The sequence below is a fragment of the Myotis myotis genome, unplaced genomic scaffold (assembly GCF_014108235.1).
Source record: "Myotis myotis isolate mMyoMyo1 unplaced genomic scaffold, mMyoMyo1.p scaffold_m19_p_34, whole genome shotgun sequence".
NCBI classification, from domain to species: Eukaryota; Metazoa; Chordata; class Mammalia; order Chiroptera; family Vespertilionidae; genus Myotis; species Myotis myotis.
The window spans coordinates 210,202-237,678 of NW_023416340.1; the positions used below are offsets into that span (position 1 = coordinate 210,202).

The 27,477-nt window shown below is 57.7% G+C and overlaps 1 protein-coding gene across 4 annotated transcripts; it reads left to right on the plus strand.

The window, feature by feature from the left end:
- On the plus strand, positions 1–26,765 carry NAPA (NSF attachment protein alpha). 4 transcript variants are annotated; one of them, XM_036302878.1, is made up of 11 exons: positions 1–238; positions 12,445–12,524; positions 15,043–15,159; positions 20,538–20,584; positions 21,960–22,037; positions 22,260–22,315; positions 22,404–22,488; positions 23,305–23,409; positions 24,536–24,604; positions 25,016–25,066; positions 25,872–26,008. In XM_036302878.1, exons 1-11 carry the CDS (start codon positions 141–143, stop codon positions 25,968–25,970), a joined length of 885 nt encoding a protein of 294 aa, XP_036158771.1. In that variant the 5' UTR covers positions 1–140; the 3' UTR covers positions 25,971–26,008. The 4 variants fall into 4 exon arrangements, with proteins under 4 accessions (XP_036158771.1, XP_036158772.1, XP_036158773.1 ...); XM_036302879.1 differs by having other exon boundaries at positions 2–238; positions 25,987–26,765; XM_036302877.1 differs by lacking the exon at positions 25,872–26,008 and adding an exon at positions 26,010–26,765 and having other exon boundaries at positions 3–238.
- Positions 26,766–27,477: the final 712 nt, after the last annotated feature.

Below are 27,477 nucleotides of genomic sequence, written 5' to 3' on the forward strand. Positions count from 1 at the left end.
GGTTCCGGGTAGCTGGGGCGCGCGCCCGTGCGACGTCAACGCAGCCCGCTAAGCTCCCCTGACCTGTGTACCCGGCCGGCCCGGCTGAGTCCTCCGAGGGGCCTGGGTCGGGCGGTTTGCTGGGTACCTTTGCGGCCACGATGGACAACTCCGGGAAGGAAGCGGAGGCGATGGCGCTGCTGGCCGAGGCCGACCGCAAAGTGAAGAACTCGCAGTCCTTCTTCTCGGGCCTTTTTGGGTAAGAGCCGCACCGCGGGTCGGCCGGGACCTAGGCTGCGAGGCGCAAGGAGTTATGGCCTGAGGCGGCGGGGCAGGGACCAAGGGCTGGAGCCTACGGGCGGAGGGGCTTTCGGGATGAGGTGTCCTGGGCTAAGACAGCAGAGGGGACACAATCCGCGGGCCAGGCGGCCCAGGCTGTGTCAACGCGGTTGGAGGAGAGACGCTCTGAGGTGGCGGAAGGGCTCTGGGCTGACGACGCCCAGGCCGTGGCGACAGCATCGTGAGGCTGGAAGGGGACCCAGGCTAAAGGCGGACCGAGGGGCCGGCGACACCTGGGCCGAAAGCATGCGGTCTGAGGCCTGGAAGGGGACCGGCCTGCGGGGACTGAAGGAACCCGCGAGCCGCCCGGTCCAGAAGCCTTGGCAGCTGCAGGAGAGCCTGTCTGAGGGGCCCCAGGCGGGCGAGCGGGGGCTCGGGCCGAGGACGCCTGCCTGAGCGATCGGTCCTCCCAGGGCCTGCGGCAGTGCATTTGCAGGAGCGTTGGGGGCGGGGGCCTGGGCTCCGCTGATCCTGGGAGTGATGAGTTCAGGGGTGAGGTGTGTGAGGTGCCTGGGCGGGTGACCAGTGCAGGGGGTCCCACACTCGGGTGAGCTCCGAGCAGAGGCCTCCCGGGTGACGGGTTGCAGTGGTTCTCAACCTTCTGGCCCTTTAAATACAGTTCCTCATGTTGTGACCCAACCATAAAATTATTTTCGTTGCTACTTCGTAACTGTAATGTTGCTCCTGTGATGAATCGTAATGTAAATATCTGATATGCAGGATGGTCTTAGGCGACCCCTGTGAAAGGGTCGTTCGACCACCAAAGGGGTCGCGACCCACAGGTTGAGAACCGCTGGGTTAGCGTGAAGCCCTGGGCCGAGAGGCTGGACAAGGACGGCTGGTGGGCGGGTGAGTGATGCTGACTCTGTTCAGGAGATGGAGGGTGAGATAGAGAGAGGAGGGCGATCAGGAAACCCAGGGGAGCGGGAGGCATCCGATCCGCGAGCGGTGGCGGTGGGGGGTGGGAGCAGGATGGCTGGGGTGTGCTGAGAAGGGGGCTGGAAGGGGGCTGGGGCCGCAGCGGGGTACGTCACGCAACATTCTCGTTAGCCCATCAGAGTGATGACCAGCCTTTGCGGGATCCTTCGTGGAAGCGTGGCCCTGACACTTACTCCATGAGCTCAGTGACTCAGAGGGGGTCGCCAGTAAAGCTCACCTCCGAGCTTGGCCACTGGTGACGAATAAAAGTGCACGTCAGTGTCTAGACTCGGGCCTGGCAGGCGGTTAGCTTGACAGGTGTGAGCTGTCAGCCGTGTTGCTGCCAGGAAGGAAACAGGCTGGGCACCTGTGCTGGGCGGGGCGGAGGGGATCAGGTTGGGAGCCTGGAGAGGCAGAGGGGGAGAGGCTGAGTGAGGGGAGAGGAGCTGGAAGGCAGTGGGCAGGGCGGAGGTCCTGGCAGGAGGAAGGGAGCCGGGGAGGACGGGACCGAGGACTGGGGCGGGCGGGGCGTGGGTTTGTAGGGTTAGGAGAGCTGTGCTGGAGGGGAGGACGGAGCCTGGGAGCCGAGAGGCTGAGACGGGGAGGCTGCAGGCCTGGGGGGCCTGCCAGAGGCCAGGACTGGGTTTGAGCGGAGGGACTGGGACAGACAGACGGTGTTAGGAGGTTGGTAAGAAAGGAAGGGGAGCCCGGCTGGCAGGCATGGCTCAGTGGTTGAGCGTCGACCTAGGAACCAAGAGGTCAGGGTTCAATTCCCAGGCTTCGGGCCCGATCCCCGGGGGGGGGCGTGCAGGAGGCAGATGTCAGTGATTCTCTCTCATCATTGATGCTTCTGTCTCGCTCTCCCTCTCCCTTCCTCTCTGAAATCAATAAAAGCATATTTTTAAGAAAAGAAATGAAGGGGAGGGTTGTTTCCAGGAGAGGAGCTGGGCCGCCCATTGTTATGTGAGGTCGGATAGTGTGTAGTGAGAGGGCTTTAATGCCCTGGCTGAGGAGCGCAGGGCTGGAAACATCGGCTGGTGCGTTGATGAGTGAGAAAGGTTCTAGACCAGCCGTGGGCAAACTACGGCCCGCAGGCCGGATCCGGCCCGTTTGAAATGAATAAAACTATTGAAAAAAAAGACCGTACCCTTTTATGTAATGATGTTTACTTTGAATGTATATTAGTTCACACAAACACTCCATCCATGCTTTTGTTCCGGCCCTCCGGTCCAGTTTAAGAACCCATTGTGGCCCTCGAGTCAAAAAGTTTGCCCACCCCTGGGCTAGAGGCTGAGTGGAGAGGAGATATGTGTGTGTTTCTTCCTCCTTCACGGGGAGAAGCAAGCGCAGTGTTTGGGGGGGAGCCAGGAGCTCGGTTTCGGCGGCTGGTTTTCCTGGGCGGCTCTCGGTGCCTGGTCCCTCTGGACTGAGATCAGTGTGCTTGCCGTTGGGTTGTGCTTGGAGGAAGCAACTAGGTCAACTTCTGAGACACGTGTCACCTGGGGGAGGAAGTGAGGGGACAGAGTTTGCCATCCCCAAACAGGCCTCCTGGGGATGTTGGCTGTTTTAGGAGGACCTTCCCATTGGTAAAGGACGTCTGCGTTTGTACGCTGTCTCCCTGGCGGTGCTGGCCTGCCCTCACTATCTAGTGGAGAAAGCGGGGGCTTAAATCTGCGTAACAGTCTGACCTCTGTTTACTGTGTTTTTCCTGGTAACTTCCCACAACCGACGCTCCACCCCCAACACCTTTTGTCTTTAGCTGAAGTTGTATTTAACCTGACGGCTTCGGCCTTTGGCGAGTTACTTAGTGTTCCTGGGTCTCTCCCACGTATGCAGGAGACATACGTGTTATTCAACGTTAACTTGTTCTTCTCCTGTTAATCTGCCTTATGTCAGTGATTTTAGACCAGCCAGAAGAACCCTACAGGCAGGGAGGGAATTTTCCTCCCCAGCACAAGGCTAACACTTGGCAAACACTAGTACAACAGAGTTGTTGTTAGGATTGCTGGAGGAGGAACGCACGAGGCTGAAAGTGGTAAAGAATTACAGATTTATTCCGTCAGCTGGAAACCCAAAATGGCGCCAGCACCCAGGGACGGGGAGTCAGAGGTTTTGAAGGACTCCAGGCGGGCTTTTTCCAGATGGAGCATCCTCTGGGCGGTCTGGGTCCTGGGGAGGCCCGGAGGGGAGGGGGAATGGTCTTAGCAAGTGGAATGTGGTCTAGGCCAGTGGTCGGCAAACTCATTAGTCAGCAGAGCCAAATATCAACAGCACTTCTTCAAAATAGACTCGCCCAGGCCGAAAACCGACTTCTGCGCATGGGCCACGAAGTTTCAATTGCACTGTACCTGCACGCCCGCACGTGGTATTTTGTGGAAGAGCCACGCTCAAGGGGCCACGGGAGCCGCAGTTTGCCGGCCACGGGTCTAGACAAACAAGAATGCCTTTGTGAAGTGGTCAGTTCCCAGGGGAGGGAGTATCGATTCAGTTCTTTGATTGGACCTAACAGTTGTCAGATGTAACTAAGGGCTGGATTGTGTCACTTGCATGAGGTTGCGTGATCTGGAGGCAGGCTCTGGTGAGGAGTGAGCTGGGCCCCAAGAACTCTAGGTCTTGCTAAGGGCGTGGGGGCCTGGAAGGGTGTTCTAGGTGGGAATTGTGCGAGCAAAGGTGTGGCGTGAGGGGAGGTTCTGCCAGGAATGATGGGAACCAAGGGGCCAGGAATGGCTCCCTGGAGGAGAGGCCTCCATCTGGGAGGATGAACAGGAGTTCTGGGGTCCCCTTTAGTGGGGGAGCACTGCTCCAGGCAGAGGGGACAGCGTGAGGAAGGCCCAGGTGGGTGAAGTGTAACACAGGGAGTTCCGTGTTAGCACATGAAGTTCGAAGCGCAGAAGTGGGAGGTGAAGCTCGGCAGGGACGAGGCCAGTGCGGGGAGGCAGTTTTCCAGAAAGGGCTGGACTGGAGCTGTGCAGAGCACTGAGGGCTTTACGGAGGAGTTCTGACAGCCTGTTCAGGCTACAACAAAGTGCCATAGTCGGGCAGTTTATAAACAACAGAAATGTATTTCTCATGGTTCTGGAGACTGGGAAGTCCAAGGTCATGGTGCCAACGGTAAGGGCCAGCTTCCTCATAGACAGCATCCTTCCACCAAGTATCACCCTAAAGGCTTTACCTAATACCATCACCTTGGAGGTTAGGATTTCAACACATGATTTGGGGGACACAAACATTCAGTCCATAGCAGGCCAGTCCTGGAGGGTTCCCATTCGCCATTTATTTATTTGGTTTTTAATATATTTTTATTAATTTCAGAGAGGGGAAGGTAGAGGGAGCGAGAGATAAAAACAACTGATGAGAGAAAATCAGTTGGCCTCCTCCTGCATGGCCCCCACTGGGGATCGAGCCCGAAACCCGGGCATGTGCCTTGACTGGGAATCGAACCATGATCTCCTGGTTCATAGGTCAATGCTCAACCACTGAGCCAAGCCAGCCGGTCCCCATTTGCCCTTTAGAAAGGACTACAGCAGCTGGGGCGGGGGAGACCGAAGGCAGTGACATGAATAATAGCGACAATGTTAAGTGCTCACCCTGGCTCTGAGTCAGGCCTGGGCCGGCCACTTTACCTGCATCCTCACATTCCGTCCTCACAGCAGCCTGAGGAGGTGGACAAATGCGGGCTTAGAGAAGGTGAGGTATTTGCCCAGCCCAGTCCCCCAGTAAGTGGGGTCTGCGGCCAGACCCAGGCCTGGCTGATCCCAAAGCCCTCTCCACTACACTTAGTGTATCTTGCGGCTCAGGCCCATTCTGGACACTAATGATGTTGGCAAACCACATCTTAGGGAGCTCACTCCTTCTAACTCCTCCCCGCCCCCCATGGCAATTTCTTCCAAACGTTTGAAAGAAAGAGTAGGTGTATTCATCCCTGCCCCTTCCGGCGCCAAGAGCAGCTGAGATGTTGCTGAGGTGGGCGTGAGCAAGGCCAGAGCCGAGGGCAGGGGCATGGACAGGGGCCCGCCTGACCAGAGCTGTCTGCCTGAGGGCTGGGAGTACAGCGAGCGGTCAGCCCTGGCCTCTGGCGCTGGGGTCACCTGTGGTCAGCATTTCACAGCCCACCTTTCTCAAGGCTTCTAGGGAAGTCCCTCGTGCTATTCTTCCCCTTTCAGGAATCTCAGCAACGACGGCATCCCAGATTGAGAGGTCTCTGCCCGAGTCAAAAGGGCCAAGGAGGACAGCCCCGCGTGGGACCTGGGGCCGCCCCACGTCCTTGGATGCCAGGGCTTTCTCTGCTCTTCACTGCTTCTGGGCTGCCAGACGCTAGGGGGCTTCAGCTTCCACACAGCCAGTTAGTAAGCAGATCACAGCTCCTCTGTACCTTCCTTCCTGCTCCCTCCTCTCCCCTCCCCCCAGCTCCTCAGCCCGCCAAAGGCACCTGGGGAGGAGGCTGGGAGAGGGGAGGGGGCAGCCCAACTTCTCTGGAGTAAAAGGTGCCGATTTCCTGAGGAAGCACAGGGAGGCTGCAGAGGGACAGGCGGTGGGGCGCACGTTTTCTTCCCTCTGCTGGGAGCCTCCCAGGATGTGGCCTTCCCGCGGTGCCCCTGGGCTTTTCCTCACCCCTCACATCTCCCCCTCACTCCCCAATCCAAAGAAAAGTTTCTTCCCACTGGACAGCAACCTGCATGGGAAGTTTCTTCATCTGTGAAGTGAAATCATAGTAATAGCTACTTCATGGGGTTGTGCTAAGGAACAGTGAGATTATGGGTGTGAAATGGTGAGAACACAGTGTCTGACGCCGGTACGTGCTTATTGTTGTTGCTACGTATAGTTATTGGAAGTTGAGCTGGAGAAAAAATGGCAACGTGTTCTGTATACACACAGCACAATCTCTAAAAATCAAATGTTGACAAATCAGTTCCTGTTCGAACCGCCTGTAGGTGCCAGCAACCCCAGGACCCCTGGAGGCGGGCTCTCCTGAGGGAAGAATGGCTGACAGGTTTGGGGACAGGACCCACCTGTGTGGGAATGACAGCTTCTGGCTTTGCCTCTAGACCTCCTTCCACCCAGAGCGCAGCAGAAACCCCTGGTGCCATTCCGGCCACACCCATGCGGTTCGCACTGCCCTACCAGCTGCCAAGACCTACAGTGGGAAGCTTGGCATTTCTTGCCCAGTCTCCAAACAGTGTCTTTCCTGAAGGGACACAAGGTTTTCGGGTAACCTGGCCAGATTTTGCAATAACAGGGTTCTGTCCTCCATGATGGATGGGACTTTGCTGCCTGGTCAGAGGTTTCAACGCTTCTGTTTGGGATGGGGCTACAGAGAGGCAAGGGTCTTTCAGAAACACCTTTCAAGGAAAGGAAACATTGCCCAGCTGGCCTGGCTCAGTGGTTGAGCGTCGACCTATGAACCAGGAGCTCACGGTTCGATTCCTGGTCAGGGCACATGGCCAGGGTTGTGGGCTTGATCCCTAGTGTGGAGCATGCAGGAGGCAGCTGATCAGTGATTCCCTCTCATCGTGATGTTTCTATCTCTCTCTCTCCCCTTTCCTCTCTGAAATCAATACAAATATTTAAAAAAAAGAAAAGGAAACATTCATGTCTTTGGCTGGGATGAAGTAATCCTGTTGGGGTGCAGAGGGCATCGGTATGGAACCGCAGGAGCGCCTGCCAGCCCCTGTGGTTGGCACAGCCCCTGCCTTTGAGTTTACAGTGGGAGGAGGGCTGCACGGAGCCAATCTGGGGCCGGGGGAGGTGAACCCACGCTGAGATGTTGAAATAGGAAAACATTTCTAGAATAGTTCTCTCTCTGCCAGTCCGATAAGTGATGCTAAGTGTGGCAGGTGCTCTCATGGTTCCAGCAGCTCTACCCCATGTGGAGTCTCTCCCCAGGTACAGATGAGGAGACTGAGGCTGCTGAGCCACGAGCTGGAGCTGGCGCCGGAATCCTGGCTCGTCTGCCTGCAGTCTGAGGTTTCCCACTGCCCCGAGTGACTAGAATTCCCACTGCCAGGTGGCTGGCAGCCTTTGGAGTGTATTTCTCCTCCTTTCTCTAATGGTAACCATTTGAGGGCCTGCTCTGTGTTGGCCTCTGCCCCAGGTAATCCCTGATCTTCACAAAGACTCCTCCCAGGTCCGGTTCATTGTCTCCATTTTATACCTAAAGAAACAGACTCGGGGGCTGCTAGTCCAAGGTCGCACTTAGCACAGGGCTGAGACCAGTTGCAGCCCTGGTCTCCCGGCCTCAGGTCCATTCTCTCCCCACCCCTTGCGCGTACAGGCATGTCCAGAGGGTGTCCTGTGATGGTTTCAGCGCCGGGCAGTCGTGTGTAAACCTGTATTTTGTCAGTTACTGGGGCCTATGCAGTCACTGTGGGGGCCTGGGCCCTGCCTGTCACTGCAGAGCCAGGGAGGCAGGGAGTAGCTTAGCGTTTGCAGGTGATGTAGGAGATGCTGGTGGAATCCCGTGGGTCTGGCCCTGACAGCTCAGCTGTGCGGGCTGTGCCTTTCTGTTCTCTAATGTTCCTCTGCCTGCAGCACTGTGCGGTGGGCCAGGGCTCCGGGGGGCGCTGGCTGGACCAAGCCCTCCCTTGCTTTGGGGCCACCCATCAGGCCTCCAGGGGAGAGCAGTCTGCTTGTCAGATGATGGAAACCTGAGCGGGTTGGCTGTTTAATCTATTGGACTTTGTCTGCCTCCTCATTTTCCAGAAGACTCACAGGAGGAGGGGAGCCTCCCAGGCCCCTGAGTGAGGGAGAGGCAAGGGCAAGAGATCCCCAGGGCCAAGTCCCCATTGGACCCCACCGCTTCCTGGCCGTGTGGGCTTGGACAAGCCCCTTAACACCCCTGAGCCCAGCCAGCCGCCTCCTTTGAGATGCAGGAGGATTTACAGATACCCTGGCGAGGACCCCGAGGGTTATTGTGAGGAACTCTGTCCCTTCAGGCGGAGCCCGTGGTTGCCATTATAAGGAGTAATGACGATGCATAGCACATGGGAGAAGGCAAGGGCGGGACAGGACTGCTGAGGGCCCATTCTTCCACCAAGGGCGCTGGCTAGAGAACCAGGGCAGGGTGTTAAGTCTCAAGAAGACTGAGGGCTGGTAGCTGTGGCACCACAGGGGGACAGGAGGGAGAGGGCCTGTGGAGGAGGACCCAAAATGGGAGTGAACTCCATCTGCTCTGCCTTTTCGAGGTCCTTAGGAAACTGCAGGTGGGGTAGGTGGCATGTTGGTGGGAGCTGGAAAGGCCCAGAGGATGGAGGAGGGAGGGAGGGAGGCTAAGACTGCACTGCAGACCGCCTGGCCCAGGTCCCGCCGGGCCGTCTGTGCACTTCTGGCACCGCTCGCTCCTCCATATGGCAGTCGCTGGAGGTTGGTGGCTCCGCCTGGGAGACCTGAGACCGCTTCCTCCGCCTTGGGAGGGGGAGAAAGCAAAGCCGAGGGAGTAATTATAGACAGCCCTGCACCAGGCCGGCCCAAACCAGTTCCCTCTATTCCTGGGCATGGCTCAGAGCCGCTGGTTGGGGAGAGCCAAGCAGAAGCAGCTTGGGGGAGGGACAGTCAGCTGTCGTGTGCTGCCGCCCCGGCTCTTCAGAAGAGTTTGGTGTTTGTCATGGAGGCCGCCCTTAGATGAGTGACATGAGCGGACCTGATTGAGGAGAGAAATCCTATGTAACCCATGCAGCTGTACTGTGTGGGGAGGCAGGTTGGTGGAGCAGTGGAGCTGGGAACTTCTTCCTTCCTCACTCTCCCTGCCAGAAGCCCTCCTGTTGTGTTAGAATGTGGCCTAAACTCTTCTCCTGCCTCTAGCTAGCATGAGCGGACCTGCCTGCCTCTCCAGCCTCATTGCCTACTGCTCCCTGCACCATAGCCACCTGGCCCACTTCTTTTCCTCGATTGAAATGGCCACGCTTGTTTCTGTCTCGGGGCCCTTTGCACATGCTTTGGCTGCTGTGTGGAATGCTCTTCCTCTTTTCACGATGGCTCCTTAGTTATCGTTGGGGATGAGGCTCAAATCTTGCATCCCTGACCTGTCCATTCAAAGAAGCTCTTCCTCCCCAGCCCCTCTAGTGCTGAATCACTCTGAAATTGTCTTGCTGGCTTCCTGTTTACTGAGGCCCAGGTTCTGCCCTTTGTTTACTACTATGTCCAGTGCCTGGCATATCATAAATACTCATGTTTGTTCCCCATATGACTAAATGGCTATGGGAACAGCTTCTCCTTTAGGGTCTGCCAGTGGCCCTAGCTGGGCGACTCAGCTTCCATTTCTAAAAGAAGAGGACAGAACTCCAGAGATCCCCCTGTAATTGCGGTGGAAATAGCAAGGCGGAGACAGGCCTGGCGGCCTGAGCAGGTGGTAATCCCTCCGGCTTTCCCACCCCACAGCTAGAATCACTGACCCAGCGCGGGGTTGGCCCGGCTTAGCCTGGGATCATAGCATGTCAGCCCGGCAGCTGACAGGCTTTGTGTTCTGTGTCCACTCTGCCCCACTGGGCTGAAACAAACCAGCTGGGCTGGCTCTGCTCATGGTTAGTCACCCGGCTCGGGGCCTCTCCGTGGAACGGGCCACTTCTGCTCAACCAGGAGCCTGAGCTTTTCCAGAGAACGTCTGGGCCTGGGTGGGGCTAATTGTGCCCTCAGAGAAGCGAAGGGTCCATGGGGTGGGCACATCTGTGAGGGCGATCTCTGAATGCATCCTTTAAGGAGAACATTCCAGAGAAGGTCCCCGGGGGTGAGGGGGGTGTTGCCTTCTGGCCCCAAGGGATCCTTCTGAAATCTGCCAGAAGTTTGTGGAAGTGCCTCAGCTCTCTGAGTGGTTTCTGAAGAAGGCACTTCAAATTGGGGTCTCAGGTTCAATGTGTTGGGCCATCTGGGACGAGGTATGGGAAGTGGGGGAGTGCGTTGCTCAGGGACACTTTCTGGACAGCAGAGCGACCCTCTGCTGGAGCCTCTCCATGAGACAGCAGGGAGACAGTGTCAGCACAGCCCCCTAAGGCAAAGGGCAGGCTTTTCATCTAAAGCAGAACCTTGTTGGTGTGATTGGGATTCAGGAGTCCACCCCACCCCTCTGTACACAGACATACACACACACTCAGGCAGCCCTGGGAGGTCACCTGAAGTCACCTGACCCAGGAGATCACTGCTGGCTGCTTTCCAGGCTGTCTGTCTGAGTCAGTTTTTCCCCTCCCAAACTCACCTGATCATCTGAATTATCGGGGACGATTGTTAAGAAGTCCTGACTCTGGCCCTACCCAGACCATCCCGCTGGATGGTGAAATCTCCAGGGAGGGTGGCTGTGGGCTCTGATTTGATTATTGTAAGGAGCCTCTCATGTGATTCAAAAGATGGGTGAGGTGGACTGTGACACCAACAGTGCAGTGAAGGCGTGCGCCAAGCACAGCTCCAAAATTACACTAGAGGCCCTTGGCAGCTGGCTGGGATGGCGAGTTTCCAGCGCCAGTTGACACAGGGGTGAGGGTTGGGACAGTGAAGATGATTTGTGTGACTTTTCATTGGAAAAGTCCCCTTTTTCCTTCAAAACTGGACATTGCTTGATGTCAGTGAAGAGGGAATCTGAACTCCATGTGGGGGACTCCTGAGTGTGTGGGTTTTATTTTACTGATTTTTATAGGCTATGGGGGTTTGAAAGTTACAGAGACCACAGACCTCGTGGGCTAAGCCTGGTGGGGTTATGGGAGATGGAATGACTTACCACTGGTGGGTGAGGTACTAATGAAGGTCCCCCGATTCAGGAAGAAGTTCATATGCACCACTTGGAGGTGGGGGTGCCAGGGTAGCTGTCCCTGCAGGGTGCTCTTTGTTTTTCTGAAAATGTACTCCTCTCTATCTCACCGGTCCCTACAGTCACATAGTACATTACAAAGTAGGTTTTCTGAGGGTGGTTTTGCCGTCCTGTCCTATATAATAAAAGGCTAATATGCAAATTGTCCCCTCCAGCCAGCCCCCCTCCTCGATCACCTTCCCCACCCCAATCCAGGGCAGAGCCGGCCTGCCATACCCAACCTGTGCACGAATTCGTGCACCAGGCCTCTAGTTTTAATAATGCTGTGCTGAACATCCTGTAGTTTCTCTGATTAGCTTCTTAGGGTAAATTGCTAGAAATGTAATTCATTGCTGGATCACAGGACCCAATATAAATCCTGATATTTAAAATATACATATTTCTTTTCTTGAATAGATAAAATATGCGGGTGATTAAAAAAATTCAGACAGGGGCACACTGTCCCTCCCAGGAGCACGCCCGCACCTTTCCCTTTCTCCTCTTTTCCCCCCACAGACATGCATCTCCTAAACGCCAAGGGACCCCACGAGACTTGCAACCAGGGGAGCAGTGGGCAGCAGCAGCTGTTCCCGGGCTAATCCCTGAACCTGTCTCCAAGGCCCCCTTTTCTCTGACTTCCCAGTGAGCTGACAGCAGCCCCGCCCAGGCTCCCCTCTTGCTTCTTCCATCCTAGGCCCTTCCTTGTTTGATTGTCCCAGCTTTAATAAGCATACTCTCAAAATAAAAAATAAAATAAAATTCTGATAGTACAAACAAAAGGTGTCCATCTGTCTCCCATGCCTGGCCCCCACCTCAGAGAAAAATGCTGCAACTTGTTTTTGGTGTATTCTCCCAGAAATATTCTATTCACATAAACATATATGCTTCTCTTCTCACCCTCTCTTTTTGTTCTGTTTTTAACACAAATGGGAACTTTTTATATACACATTTAAAAATAGTATTTCTGTGTTTATATTATAATATTTATGGCCGGTCCTGAACTGGTAGTGACACTGGAGGGTTGAGAGGTCTTCCCTGAACCGCTGTAGTGTGCCAGGCTAGGATTAAGTCATTGGGGAAGGGACGAGGCAGCCAAGGCTGGGCTCTTCCCCCAGGATGCTTTGCAATCTCTGGGAAAGGGACTTGCGGGGAGCCTGCGAGCAGCCCAGGCAGGAAGTGGGAATGGTAGTGGCTGTCAGAGGCTGTCACAATGGCGGGAAGGTCGGGAGCACCTAGGCAGCCTTTGTGTGGGGGTGGAAGCCACAGACTCTCTCCTGAGCCCAGATAGAGGCCTGGGCTGCAGCTGGATGCGGGAAGCTGGCTTTCCAGGGAAATCATGGGAGTGAATGCAGGCCACGTCTCCACTGTCTCTGCTCACTTCCCCTTTGGTACCAGGCTAGATATTCTCCTTATCCTTTCCCCGTTTCCTTTTTCCCCAGAGGCTCGTCCAAAACAGAGGAAGCCTGCGAAATCTACGCCAGAGCAGCAAACATGTTCAAAATGGCCAAAAACTGGAGTGGTATGTGATCGCTGCTAGAGCTCCACCATGCTTTCTCCTCCTTCCCCTCGGCTTCCCGCCTCCCGGGCCTGGCTGGGAGCCCAGCCTCGCAGCCCCCCTCCTTTTAGGCTTCTCCGGCGTCACAGCCTGTGGGCCTGCTGTCTGGCCGGTAGAGCCACTGGGTTATCTTACAGCTTGGCTCCCTGGGCCTTGGAGAGAGGACGGAAGGGATGAGGACGGATAGATTACTGAGTCCAGGTGGACCCGCATGGGTTGATGAGCCCTTCCAGGGGTTTCTCCTTAAATTTGGAATATCAGGTTTCCCCGGACACTGTTTCATACTGCTTCCAGCAGAGTCTGAATTCTGAGCTGGGGGGGACGGTCAAGTGGTCCAATAACAGTGATCACAGTTACCACTTATCAGGCACCGTACTAAGCACTAGACAGGTATTATTTAATTGAATCATTGCAGCAACCCTACGAGGTCAGTGCCATTCATTAATTTTCCCATTTTACAGATTCGGAAACTGAGGCTTGTCCTGGCCCCTTGTCCAAGGTGCCACAAGTAGTAAGCGACAGGACAGAATTCAGAAGCCAGAGCAGGGCCCGGTGTTTAACCTGCTCCTGCGATGCCTCATGACCTTTGGAGCTGAGTGACTTGGGTTTGTGTGTCAGGTCAGACTGACCTGTGACCCTGGAAGTTACTTGGCCTCTCCTAGTCATTTTACACCCACGTGTGTTTCCTCCTCAGTACCACGGAAGGGAAGTAGTTGAGACCGAATGGGGCCGTGGTGTGGGTTCATGGAGATCAGGCTCACCAGCGAGGGCGGTCAGTGAGGGCAGTAAACGAGGCGGCACAGTGTCATGTAATGCTGCAGGCGCCTCCACCCGGGAGAGGTCACCCCAGGTCAGGCGCCTCCTGAGACACTCCTATGTTGGTGGGCGGAGTGTCATCCGCTTCATGGCTCTGTGACTCGGTCCTGAGTTGTGATCCGATTCCCAGGAGCTTGGTCGGCAGGGAGCTGCCTGAGGCCCGAGGAGGGGTTTGAAAAGCCAGGGCGTGGAGCCCACCGGGGGCTGATTTCATAAAATGACTTGGAACATCTGCACAGTCGGATCGGGGAATCGAGCAAAGACAAAGTTCCTCTCTGGGAGGCACAGGGTAAAATCGACTATTGTCATTTTCTGAGAATGTTTCCGCTTCCACAAAACACAGTGTGCGTAAAGGCAGGTGCTACGTGGATGTTTATGCTCCAAGCTCGGGAAGTGCTTGAAAAATACTTACTTTTCAATCACACAGATGTTGCTTTTCCCTAGAAATTTGTAAACCAACCCTCACCCAAATTCCTAGGCCATTTTTTTTCTTTTTCTTTTTTTTTTTTTACCTTTTCTGCAAATTTTACACTCAAGTTTCTAGCCCTTAAACATAATAAAGAACTCATACATCGTAAAACCCTGGGCGGCTTTGTCTGTCCTGCTGCTCTGAAGTTCCAGGGCCGGGGCCAGGCCCTCCCGTCCTCTTCCGGCTCAGCAATTCTGTGACGGGGACTTAGCTGGAGGCGGGTGAAGGGAAGCACCTCAGAGCAGCTGAGGTGTCTGTGGGGGTCTCAGCTGGCACAGTCCCCACCCCTGGGGGAGAGACCCCAGTGTCTCCTGTAAGTCCCTTTAGGGGATGAGAACAGAAGCAGAATGGCCTGGGACCCAGGGAAGGTGACAGCGTGCAGGAGTTCAGGACAGACTGGGCTTCGGGTGCGTGGCCTCCTCGTGCCCCAGGTACTCAGGATCTTCGGGTCTGCGTCCTGTTTCCTGTTCTGGACGTGAAGCTCCTAGAGCAGCCGTGGGCAAACTATGGCCCGCGGGCCGGATCCGGCCCGTTTGAAATGAATAAAACTAAAAAAAAAAAAAAAGACCGTACCCTTTTATGTAATGATGTTTACTTTGAATTTATATTAGTTCACACAAACACTCCATCCATGCTTTTGTTCCGGCCCTCCGGTCCAGTTTAAGAACCCATGTGGCCCTTGAGTCAAAAAGTTTGCCCACCCCATCCTAGAGGGAGCGGACCCTGTATGCCCCCCATATGCCTCATGATTAGTGGGGTGCCTTGCCCACACAACCTGCAGTGACTCTACACAAGGGACTAGAACGTGGACAGAGGCAGAGGAGTACAGGGAGTTAGGAAGAGCTGGGAGTCCTGGGGGAAAGAAATCGGACTTGGAGTTGGGGAGTAAATCAGGAAGTGTTTCAGAGTTGAATCTCAATTGCCCTCTCTTCCCCAGCACCCCTGCCTGTCCCCCTCCCATGATTCAGCCTGCTCTCTGCCTTTGAGTAGGGTTCCCAGCCCTGTGCTTGCAGGCTCCCCCGGGGGCACTGCTGGCTCAGGGGGCCTGAGTCCTAGGCCCAGACCTCAGCTCACCCAGGCCACTCTGTTCCTTTCTCCGGGGCGCCCTGTATTCCTGAGAGCTCCCAGGGCAGTGTCTGCGTGGCTTCTGAAGCATGGAGCCCCACTTAGGCCGGGGTCACTTTTTTTCTGTTGCAGCTGCCGGAAACGCCTTCTGCCAGGCAGCCCAGCTGCATCTGCAGCTCCAGAACAAGCACGACGCCGCCACCTGCTTTGTGGACGCCGGCAACGCGTTCAAGAAAGCTGACCCCCAAGGTGAGGCCCGTGGGCTACCAGGGCTGGCTGCCCGAGCACCAGCTGAGCGCTCTGCAGAGAAGTCCTCAGGTTTCCACGGGCTCTGTTTTCTCCAGGGGCCGACACGCGATAGGCTGGCAGGGAGCCCCTCGCGCTTTAATTTCAGAACTGGCTCCCTTCCGGTGGCATTTTCATCCCGCTCCAAGCCTCCTCCTCCCCTTCTACTGTGTGTGCAGCTGATCGCTCCCCTTCCGCTGCCTGGGAGCATTTGGGAGTGGGAGTTACATTTCAGACCCACCGCATGACAAGGGGAGAGGAAAATCTGTTCTGTTGTCAGAATTGATGTGCAGAAGCTGGTGGAGGGCTTCTGAGACCAGCCAGGTAGGAGTCACTTCCGGAGAAGGAGAGGAAGTGGCCCTAACCTGGCTTCCCTGAGGGGCCAAGGGGGGAAGGGAGAGGCTGGGAGAGAAGAGCCTGAGATGTAGTTGCCAGAGAACAAGTTTCCTCAGATGACAACTGAGCACAGAAGCCCCAGTTGGGTCTCTGTCATTGTGAAGAACACATTTTGTCCCACTGGGCTCATCCGGAAGCAGAAGCCCAGTGCGTACCAGACTTTCGATTTCATGGAGCTGAGGTTTTAATTTGCTTTTTAAGTCTTGGTGCCAGACATAGGTTGCTAACTTTTAATTTTAGCAAGCAGAGATTTTTTTTTTTATAAAGACCATCTATTGTCACTCTCTTATGAGAATGGGAAAGACATGCTTTTCTTTAAAAAAAAAAAAAAAAGAGACGCATAATCTTGGAATAAAGGCCTGTTCTTCCCAAGAGGGGACAGTTGTCAGCAGTACACAGAGGTCTCTGGGAGGGCCAGTGAGCACCGGTTCACGTGCAAGCGCTGGGGATCGCTGGCAGGCCCATGTTGCTGACGGGGACATTCATTTGATTCCCAGGATTTGGTCTCTGTGTAAACCAAGTAGCTTTTCTCTGTCTTTAGACTTGACCAGTCCCTCCTCTGCCACCGGGGGTCTCATAGATGTTGGTCTGAGTGGTAGGCTCAGGCTCAGCAAGGACCCGAGGGATCTCTGGCTGGGTGGCTCAGTTGGTGGAAATGTTGTCCCATACCCCAGGTCAGGGCACATACCCAGGTTGCTGGTTCTGTCCCTAGTCGGGGCACAGATTGGGAGCACACCGATCGGTGTTCTCTCTCTCTCTCCCTCTCCCTCTCTGTCTCCCTTCCTCTCTCCCTAAAATCAATAAAAACATATCCTCTGGTGAGGATTAAAAAAAAGAGCTGGAGGGGAGGCCTTGTGACTGGTGGATCCTTGTCACTCCTTGCACAAAGCTGAGTGCTGGGCCACAGCAGGCCACGTGGGTGAGTGACATGACCCAGGCCATCCCGGGTTTGTTTTCAGCTGGAATCACCCAGAGACGTCTGTGTGTCGTCCCCCCCACGGAGGCCCCCTTGCCCCATCCTTCCTGCTCCCTGGGGAACTGGTTGACCTGGAGATGCTGCCCTGGCATCTGTGACGTTCGGCTGCTGCTCCCAAGTGACTGGAAGAACTTGTTTCTGGGGCGGGAGCAGAGTGCCAGGCCGCGTGACATGTGCACAGCACCAGCTGCTCTTTAAACAACGCAGCGCTTCCCGTGCACCGGCGCCACCTGGCCCTCTGATGTCGTGCCCTTCCCTGGCTTTTGATCCGAGTTTCCTCATCTCGGCAGGCTCTGCAGGGTGTGTGTTGGATGTGGCCAGGGCCTGGCTGTAGGAAGCACAGAGGGTGGCAGTCTTCAGGCTGGTGGGAAAGCAGCAGGAGGTGTGGTGACGGTCCCCTCGTGGGGCACAGAGACCGACTTAGTTTCTCCAGGGATCAGCAAGCACGGTTTGCTGCCCTGGAAGCTGAGATGGGGGGAGGAGGGGCAGTTGGGGTTGGGGGGGATCTTGTGGGGGAACAAGAGGGGCAGCAGAGCAGAGAACAGGATAATTTGGGCAGAGCCGGACCAGGTGCCTTGTCTGGAGCCCAAATAAGGGTGCCTGGTGCTGAGGATGGGCGGGGCTTTGCAGTGGCTGTCAACCCAGTCACAACTCTGCGTTGGGGACCATTCCAGCCAGGGTCAGCGGAGAGGGCACATTTGCACCAGGAGTAGCAGCTGCCTGGTGTCTGGGGCCAGTGCAGCTTCACGGAGGCCGTGGCAGCTGTGTGGCTCAGTGGGTCTGCGAGGTCCGGGAGGAGCTGCTCTCCTGCGACCTTGGACAGGTCACTTAATCTGTTGGATCTGCATTTCCTGATGGTAAAGCAGAGATCACACGTGAGATAAGGCGAGGACATGCCCAGGGTGGCACCTAGTATGAGATAAAGTCCCGTGAGGGACAGCCCTCTGCTCACATCCGACAGGAACCTGGCCTGGGCTCAGCCTCCACCTCCTGGCAGCCTGCCTTGTGGAATAGCTGGAGGCCCTGTTTGGAACCTGGCCCTCTTTCCCCAAGCAGGTGATCTGCTCCCTGGGGCCCTGCTGATCACCTCCCAGTCCGTCCTATGTGAGCACTTCCTGCAGGAGCCCTGGGGGGCCTGCCCCTCCCCCTCCAGAGGCAGCTGGTGCCAACCTGGGCCTGAGGCCTGCCAGAGCCGCCCAGGCGGGGAAAGGGATTTGGTTCCTGTCATCACGCTCTCCAGGGGCTGGAGGCGGGGGGGGGGGGGGGGGGGGGGACGCCCATAGCTGTCAGTGGTTCCCGAGTTTCCCAACCACTGTCTGCCACTCTGGGTGGACTCAGGCCAGGGAGGCCTCTTACCCCTCCTGCCTGACAGTTGGGCCCAGGGGTTCATGCATGTGCGTCCAGGACAGGGAGGTGACCAGGCCCCCATTCCCCCTCCCCCTCATACCCCATGCCCCACTGCCATTTATTGGATGCCTACTGTGTACGAGGTCCGGGCATCTTCCTTTAATCTGTTCCACTTCCTGTGCGGTTCCAGGATTTGCCCGGTTTATCATGGAGACTGGCCGTGTTGGGGGTGGACTGCAGGAGTGGGATGGAGTTGGCTGGATTGAGGGCCCTGGGTTGCAGACTCCCTGTGTCCCTAAGCCAGGGCCTCCCCCTCCCTGGGCCTCAGTCCCCCTCTCCTCATCCTGGGCTGGATCATTCCGAGTCCCTTTCCAGGTCCAGTTTTCTGTGGGTAGATAAGGGCGGGGAGGGGGCGGGCGGAGATTCTGTGCTCATCCAGGGGCGTGCTGGCCACTCATCCTGGGGATTCCCGTGACCTGATAAGATAAGAAGCTGGTTTTAGCCACTGTGTCGGGCTTGTCTGCCAGTGCTCTTGCCAGGGTGTCAGTGGGGCCTGCTGCTTTCAGGAATAGCTGTCATGGAGCGAAGAGCAGGGATGAAGGGGATTTAACCCTATGAGTCCGTGTTGCTGCCGGAGGTGGGGGGAGCCTCCCCTGTTACACCACCAGGGCCTCCTTGCTGACAGGCTTCAGGGCTTCCGGCCGGTTAGGCCCCCAGGGCAGCTGCAGGGGCATTGCCAGCCCCTCCCACTGCCGGCTGCTAATGGCACTAGGAACAGCCTTGCCACCTCTGACTGCAGGTCCCCTGTTGGACTCCCAGCGGCTCAGGAGAGGGAGTGGGTGAGTGGTAGGGTGCCTGCTGGTCACACCCACCCCTGGGGTGGAAGCCAGAGCAGGGGTGGGATGTGCAGGGCCCACTCCCTGCAGCCCAGCTGCTCACTCCTCCTCATCCTCATCATGGTGGTGCAGCCAGTTGCTAGCTTATCAGTTACTTCCAGAAAAGCTGTTACAAAATGTGTGTGTGTGTGAAAGTCACTCTTACTGACCCGGCTGTAATTGTTGGTTGTGCTCTCTCCCTGTCCTCCTCTGCCCCCTTTTGCTCCTTTTCCTCTTCCCTACCGCCTCAGGCTTCCAGCTGTCAACCTCAACCTTAGCCAAATGGCGTCCATTCTCTGAATCTTTTGGGGGTGTCCAGAGGCCTTTCGGACTTGGACAAAACCTCTAGATCCCCTCACTCCCAGAGCAGTGCTTACAGACGCACATCTTGCAAATGTAGGAGGCGTGAATACTCCCTGCAAGCCCGGCCCGGAGCTACGTGCCAAGTTCTGATGTCGCCCTGGGTAGTGAGGCCATAAGCCCCTTAAGAGCAGCCACCAGGCCTTACACCTCTTTGTGGCATCTCGGCCGGTGGGCTTGGCTGACTGGAGCCCCGGGAAGCAGACCGGGAGCCTTTCGAATGTCCCGGACTGCAGGACGAACTTTCAGCCTTGGCTCAGCTCAGACCCTCATCCTGGGGTCTGTCCAGGCTGTCTCCGCCTCCCCCTACTCCCTCTCCTCCTGCGATGCATTAAAACGGTGTTAAAAAAAAATCCATCCAAGAGCTCATCTCTGTCTGCCAGAAAATGCCTCCCACGCATGCTTCTCTCTTTCCTCCAAATAACTTGTCAAAGGAAAAAAGCCATTCCCAAATTTAAAATCTTGCAAGAGCCCAGCGGCATGGCTCAGTGGTTGAGCGTCCTCCTATAAACCAGGAGGTCACGGTTAGATTCCTGATCAGGGCGCATGCCTGGGTTGTGTGCTTGAACCCCAGTAGGGGGCGTGCAGGAGGCAGCTGATCAATAATTCTCTATCACTGATGTTTCTATCTCCTCCCTTCTCTGAAATCAATAAAAATATATTAAAAAATAAAATAAGATCTTGGAAGAGATAGTACAACAAAGGTAGCCCAATTCCTCTTCTCAAGTACCTCCCTACTGTGTGTGTGTTTCGTTGGCAAACCTGTGGTGTGAGGAGCTGGTGGGGATCAGTGCCAGGTTAAGGAGGGTGCAGAGGGCTGAGTGCTGAGGTGGGAGCAAGAGAGTAATGGGGAGTCCAGCTGGAGGGGCCTCCTCCTGCCGTAGATGGAGGCCAGACAGGTGCAGGGGACGTGGCGGGTTCAGGGTCCACAATGAAAGGGTGTCCCTCAGGCGTCAGGCTTGGCCGCCCCTTGCCAGCAGCTCTGCTCTTGAGAGTAAAGCCTTAGAAGATCAGGCTCAGAACACCCAGGGGAGCCTGGCCATCAGCCTGACCTGGCCCCAGCCGTGTCCTGTCCCTGGGGTAACTGGGAGGGGTTGGCTTTGTGGCAGCTCCAGGGAGAGGGCAGGCACGTCAGCCAGGCTCCCCCCGGAGCATGTGCCCAGCAAGTCAGGCCGCGGAATAAATTAGTCTGACCACGTTTCCTGGGCTCAGGGATTCCTTCCCCTTCCCTCCCAGCGGTTCCCCTGGAGAGCGGAGAGCAGAGCGTAGCCCTGGCAACTCTATTGATCTCGCAGGCGCCTCAGCCCTGCATCCCCCCTCTCCCAGCTTCTGCCCAAATGACTTGGCTTTCTCACTTCTCCTCCCCGCCTCCCTTTTTCTCTCCCCAGAGGCCATTAACTGTTTGATGAGAGCAATCGAGATCTACACAGACATGGTAAGGGTCGCGACAAGTCCTGGTCCACATATTGCCCCAGCCTCACCTCCCAGCTCCAGCACCAAGAGCAGGCAGAGAGGGGGATTTGTCACCTGCGCTGGGCTGGGCTGGGCTGGCTGGGTCCTCACAGGGTCCCCCACCCTGCCCCCCAGCCTGGCTGCTGGCAGTAGCTTCCAGCACGTCCCGGAGGCCATCCTTGTCTTCATTTGTGGAAGTTAAGGTTACTGGGGACATGTGTCCTCTTCCCCTTGCCCGCCCTTCCCCACCAGCATCCTATCTGATTCCCAGCTCACAGCAGCCAGAGGGGGGTGTGGGCCGTGCCCAGAGTGGGCACAGCCCCTGCCCTGCCCAGGGAACATCCCCACGGACAGATGGGGCCCAGAGAGGCGGCCGGCCCGAGGCCAGGGGGCCGAGACTGTGGACCACAACCAGGCTCAGGCCCTGTGAACTCTACCTTTTGCCTCTTCACATTCCACCTGTCTGGTCAGACCCCTCCGCCCGGGCAGAAAGGGGTCCTGGCCCCGCAGGTCCTGGCGATGCTGCAGTGTTAGTTACAGCAGCGGCCGCAGCTGCCATTTATTGGCCCAGACACTCTGCACGGGGTCATCTTCCGACCACAGCCCTGTGAGGTGGCGCTGGTTAGCCCGTGTGACAGGAGAGGGGCCCGCACAACGAAGTGATGCCCAGGGCACACACCTGCAGACAGGACTGGCTGAGACCCAAGACTAGGCCTGGCTGGGCGTAGGGCCTGACCCTTTCCTGCTGCCTGAGGCGTGGGGGTGGCTGTGAACCAGCCCCTGTGTGTGGAGCAGCTGTACAGGCACCTGGACCTCCACTGGGTGGAGGCGGGGGGCGGGGTGCTCAGGGAGCTGGAGGCCTCCACAGGGGAGGTGGAGGGGGATTTGCTTGTGAGAAGCCACCTCGTTGGCCACCTGGGGGAGGGGAGGCCAAGGAGGCCTTGGGCGGTGGGGACACTCGGGCCCTCAGCCCCGGTTTCTCCAGAGCGTTGGTCCCATGGGTGCTCTGGGCCTTCTATTAAATGCTTCTTCCAGCCAGGCCCTGTGCCAGGTGCCTCTGCACCGCCCCCCCCCCCCCCACCTGTGCACCATGGACAGGAGGGAAGGGGGGCTGGGTGTGGAGTGTCTTGCTCAAGGTCACCCAATCAGGGCAGCACTCAGACCTGGGCCCCTCACTCTAGAGCCTTCCTTTTAAGTCCCATTCCCTCTGCCCCTCGGTACCCTCCTCTGCACACCTCACCTCACAAGTGCAGCTGAGGGGCAGGGAGCCACAGCTTTGGGGACCAGGGGGGTGCATGGCGCGGTCGAGCTGGTGTGGGGCACTGGCCACAGGCATTCCCTCCCCGTGTCCCACACAGGGCCGGTTCACCATCGCAGCCAAGCACCACATCTCCATCGCTGAGATCTACGAGACGGAGCTGGTGGACATCGAGAAGGTGCGGGGCCGGGGGGGACGAACAAAGGGGGCTGCAGCCAGGCGTCTGGGACCTGGACTCCTCTCTCTGCCCTGCTCCCTCGGGGAGTCCTCTGGTGTCTGAGCACCGGGGAAGGGGCGTGGGCGCTGGCAGAACTTGGATGAGGGCTCTGGCTGTGTCCCAGGGGCCGGTGATAAAGGCTGCATTACCCCCTCTCACCCTCCTCCCTCCCGCGTCGCCCAGGCCATCGCGCACTACGAGCAGTCTGCAGACTACTACAAGAGCGAGGAGTCAAACAGGTACCCAGGGACCACTCCACTCCTGCCGCCCAGCCCCTTGTGCTGGCCACCAGCCACCGCCAACCTCTCTCCTCTCCGCCCCACACAGCTCGGCCAACAAGTGTCTGTTGAAGGTGGCTGGTTACGCCGCGCAGCTGGAGCAGTATCAGAAAGCTGTTGACATCTACGAACAGGTGGGGACCGTGGGGCTCCGAGCCCTGCTCTCTGCGGAGGGCGCTGCTCCCTATCCTGTGTGCCCGTGCCCCCCTCCCTCTGCCACCTTCTCTATCCCCCCTCCCTCCCTTTCTGTCCGCCTCCCTCTGTCATCCCCTCGCCCTAACTCTACTCACCTGGCTAAACATTTCCTCCACCCATGGCCCCCCGTGTGCTGTGCCCTTTCCCAGCCCAGCCCCGTCCTCAGGGAGCTTCCTGGTCGACCCCAGAGTGAGATGACTCTGAAGAACCAGAGTCTGGGAGGGAACGGGAAGAATTGCCGAAGCCTGGGGAGCCCAGAGGAAGGGGGTCAGGGAAACAGGGACCCTCCCACGGCTTCGTGGGCTCCTCTCCACTGTGTGGGGAGGGCTGGGCGGGGCCCGGGCTGTCCTGGTGGGTTCATGGCCAGGAGAAAGGCAGGCAGCTCAGAGGAGAGTGGGGCAGGCACCGCCTCGTGTTCCTTCAGCCTGCCGCCCCTCTGCCCCTGACATGCCAGCCTCCTGTCAGTCCTGATAGTGGGGCCGTCTCTCACCATCTTAGGCACCTGGGGAGGCCCACAGACACTTGGCCCTGTGGCAACCCCCCCCCCCCCATTATGTCTCGGTCCTTGGTCACGCATGTACCCATTGCTAGCTTCCCTGGGGCTGGTCCCTGCCTCCCTGCTCTTGGGGTCCTGGTTAGCAGGTGTTCTCCTGGGGCCCAGACCCAGCCTCCAGTGAGCCCCCCATGCCTGGCAGTGACCCTGGCCCTCTGGCTGCCTGCCGGGAGCTCACAGTGCAGCCACCGTGTGCCCACAGGTGGGGACCACCGCCATGGACAGCCCCCTCCTCAAGTACAGCGCCAAGGACTACTTCTTCAAGGCGGCCCTCTGCCACTTCTGTATCGACATGCTCAACGCCAAGGTGAGCCCAACCAGAGCCTACCCCCCCGCCAGGTGGCCACTGGGGCACTGGGGCCACTGTCACTAGGCCAAGGCCCCTCTCAACTCCTCAGAAGGGGTGAGCCCCTCCCTCACGTCTGGCCCCTGACAGTGGGCCTTGGGCGAGAACCCGTGTGCTCACTGATGTCACCGGCCCGCCGCTGAGTGTGAGTTTCCGGTTCCCGACTTACTCGGTGCCAGGCCTTCGTTTCGTGAGAGCACATTTTGAATCCTTACTGCTCCCCGTGAGGTCGGCATCTCTGTCACTCATTTTACAGGTGAACACTCAGGCTGAGACCAGAGTCTCTTGTTCAAGGCCACATGGCTGGTAAACAGCAGCACAATTCCAGATCTCTCTGATCCCAGTCTCACGATGTGAACCATAGCCTGTATGTCCGCCTACCCATCTTCAGTTCAGGACCCCTTGGCAAGAGGGGCAGGAAATGCCCAGAGGGAGGAGTGAACTCCTGAATCAGGGTTTCTTAGGCGTTTCCAGCCACCCTACCCTCAGCCTGGCACGTCTGAGCCCCCAGCCCTGCTCCCTGCATCAGGCCCCCTCAGATCCCTGCCCCACTGCTTACCCTGTGCCCTGAGCAGGTCACTGCCTTCTCTAGGTGTTTCCCTATAAAGTGGGGCTCTCTGTCATTTGATAGTTACATGAAATGTGCCCAGCACCAGGCCTGACATGTAAGACGTACTCAGGCAGTTGTCATTGGCCCCCTCCCCTGGGTGAGCCTGGTTCAGGAGACAGTACTGGGCACTGGCCCGGGAAACGCTCCGTACATTCTCCCTTAACTCCCCGACAGCTGTCTCTGCAGCCAGGCTGGCGCTGAGCTCAGCTCCTTGGAGGTGACACTAGGCACAGAGCCAGGTGACATAAAGGTGGGGGAGGGGCACAGAGCTGACTCAGGATCCAAGCCAGCCTACATCCCCTTCATTGTCAGGCCAGTGGCCTCAACAGCCCCTTTATTGGCTGTCCCCTCCCTTCTTTCCTTCCTCCCTCCCTCCCTCCCTCCCTCCCTCCCTCCCTCCCTCCCTCCCTCCCTCCCTCCTTCCTTCCTTCCTTCCTTCCTTCCTTCCTTCCTTCCTTCCACCCGTGCCATGCTCAGATCGCTGTCCAGAAGTACGAGGAGCTGTTCCCCGCTTTCTCTGACTCCCGGGAGTGCAAGCTGATGAAGGTGCGTGCTGACCCCTTTCCCTGCCCTTTTGCATCCGGGCCTGGGAGTGGGTGGTTGGGAGCCTGCAGGTGGGTGGAGGCGCTCCAGTTAGGAGGCTCACCGAGATTATAGTGGCTCTCAAGGGGTCTTCGTTTTGATTTTGTTTTCCCTCTTCTGCCATTTGGGTCTCCATTTTCTGGATAAAATCAGACTCGGGCAGCGATAAAGCTAGTAGAGGCTGAGCTGGGACACACACATGCACACACACACACGCACACACACATGACCTGTGTCCATGAGCTTGCAAGCAACTTCCAACACAGGCAGGATTGGGACGGAACCCTTTCCTTCCTGTCAGCATGGGAGTCCCCCGATCTCCCTCCATCCAGGTGGTGTGTACACGGATCTAACCTGCCTGACGTGTTCTTGCAGAAATTGCTAGACGCCCATGAAGAGCAGAACGTGGACAGCTACACCGAGGCGGTGAGTGGCCGGCGGGTGGCCGCCCTTCTCAGACATGCTCTGCCGAGAATTTCAACCTTTTTAACTCTGGCCTTGGCCCCTGGCTGTGAATTCCTTTCTGTAGACACCCCAGAATCTCGCGAGTCACCCCCAAGAGGTGCAGGGAGTATTCTCCCCATTTTAGAGATGATGGCACTGAGGTTGAGAATGAGGAGGGGACGTGTCCTTGGTCCCTCGGGGACAGAGCTGGGTTCAGGTCCACATCTGTCTGGCCCTGAAGACCAAGGCTGCGCCCCTGGAGTCCCCCTGAGTGAGCAGCTGGGGGCCACCTCATCAGCTGCGGTGGGTGACCCAGGAGCCGAGAGGGAAGGAAATGAGCCGTCACCCTCCCCCTTTGCGGGAGTAGGAGGGAGGCGGAGCTGAGGTGCCATTGGAGGGCCCATTCTTCCAGCAGCCAGTTCCTCATAGAACTGCCCCAGCTGCTTCTAAATGTTCCGGAACCCAGTGTGTCCAGCTCAGGACCTGATCTGGTCATCCAGACAGCTGAGCGCCTGCCCCTCCGGGTTCTCGGCCCCTATGATGACAGACAAGCTACCTCTGGTCCCTCCTGCCCCGACAGTGAAAGCTCCTCAAGGAGAGGGGCAACGAAGGGTGTGGGTTCCCGGGCCCCCCCTTCCCTGTGGCACCCGGGACAGGGCTGGTCACATCTCCAGGCCTCAGTTTCCCATCCGTAAAACAAGGAAGCTGGGCCTTTCTTAAGCTACAAAGTTAATTATTATCCTGAAAGGGAACCACCGGGACTGCAGCTTCCCTTGCTCCTCCTCAGGCCACGGCTGGCAGGGACACATCTGGAGAAACTTGGGAGCAGAGACCTTTGGCTTCAGGGCTGGGACAGGCAGGGAGCCAGGGCCAGGCGTGGGACTAGCCACCTGTCACCATAGTCACCATTGCGGGTGTGCCACAGGTGAAGGAGTTCGACTCCATCTCCCGGCTGGACCAGTGGCTGACCACCATGCTGCTGCGCATCAAGAAGACCATCCAGGGCGACGAGGAGGACCTGCGCTAAGCCCCGCCCCCGGCACCTGTCTTCCAGCCCCTCTGCTTTCCCCAGCGACCCCTCCAAACACTGCGTGAACCCCGAGAGGTGGCCCAAGACCTGGCTGGGACCTTCCCTCCCTTCCCCCCAGGAGTCTCGCAGGCCACAGTGCAGGCGCCACAATGCCTCGGGGCCCTGGAGGCCGGCCTGCTGGCTGCACAGTCACCCTCTGTCTCGCACCCCTTGTCCCTCCCCGGCCCATTTATTTAAGCCCCAAAGAGACCCTTTTCCACCCCGAAGCACAGAGTCTGTGGCATAGACCGATCAGCTGTAGGTGCTGCCAGGGGGTGGGGTCAGCATCTGACCCTCCATCGCCTGACCGGCTGGGGCCAGAGCGTGAGGTTGGTTTCTGTCTCCCCACTTCTGTCCCCCAGACAAGCGCTGAGCACATGCAGCAGCAGCTGAGGTTGGCTCTCCGCTGTGGGGGGAGTTCCCCCTCCCCCCAGCGCCGGGAGCCTCCCAGCCTCCTGCAGCCCAGCCTCCCAGGAGAGACCCCAGGCCCCGGAGCAGGGGCTCATCCTGCACCCGCCCCACATCTGCTCCTGCCACTGTGCTCTGAGGTTTTGTTGGTGGGAAGCTGCAACTGGCCCCCAAAAGAAAATAAAAAACAACACTTTTGCATGAGTCTTCCTTCCTCTTCACCTCTGCGACCCCCTCTTTCAGTGCTAGAGTCCAGTCTCCTGGCCCCCACTGGTCTCTGATCACACTGGGGAGAGGAGGCCAGCTTTGGAGACTCGGCTGGGTCGGAGGTCTCGGAGAGGGAGGCCCAGGGATGGTGGGTTTGGGGAGGAGCCGTGGACTTGGGAGCCTGGGGACCCCCCGTCTTCATCTGTGAGCCCTGGTTTCCTCAGCTGGGCAGATGGCTGGCAGTGCCACCCTCAGAGCAGCTGGAGGATGGGGGCAGCAGTCACGTAAGAAGGGTTGGAAGAACCCCACGGACTCTCCCAGCCTCACCCACGTCCACAGGCCCAGGGGGAGCACTGCAGGCCCCGGTGGCACCTGTTCTACGTGTCACAGGATGGGGATGGGGGAGAGCGGCTTTGGTGGCAGAGTACAGGACCCAGTAGGTGTGGGGAGTGGGAGAGATGACAGGATCCCTTTGCCTGGGAAGAGTGGGCAAGGACTACCCACCTCCACACTCCACAGTGCAGGCTTGCGAGTCAAGTGAACGTCTGCCGTGCATGTGCCTCCTTCCACTCCTCATGGGGGCGGCTGGAGGCGGCCAGAGGCAGGCGGTGTCACCGGGCAGCTCCTCAGACAGGTGCTCCAGCCAGAGCCGCAGGGAGTGCAGGAGAGGTTCTTATCAGAGTGGCCTGTGCGACACCCGGCCCTGCCC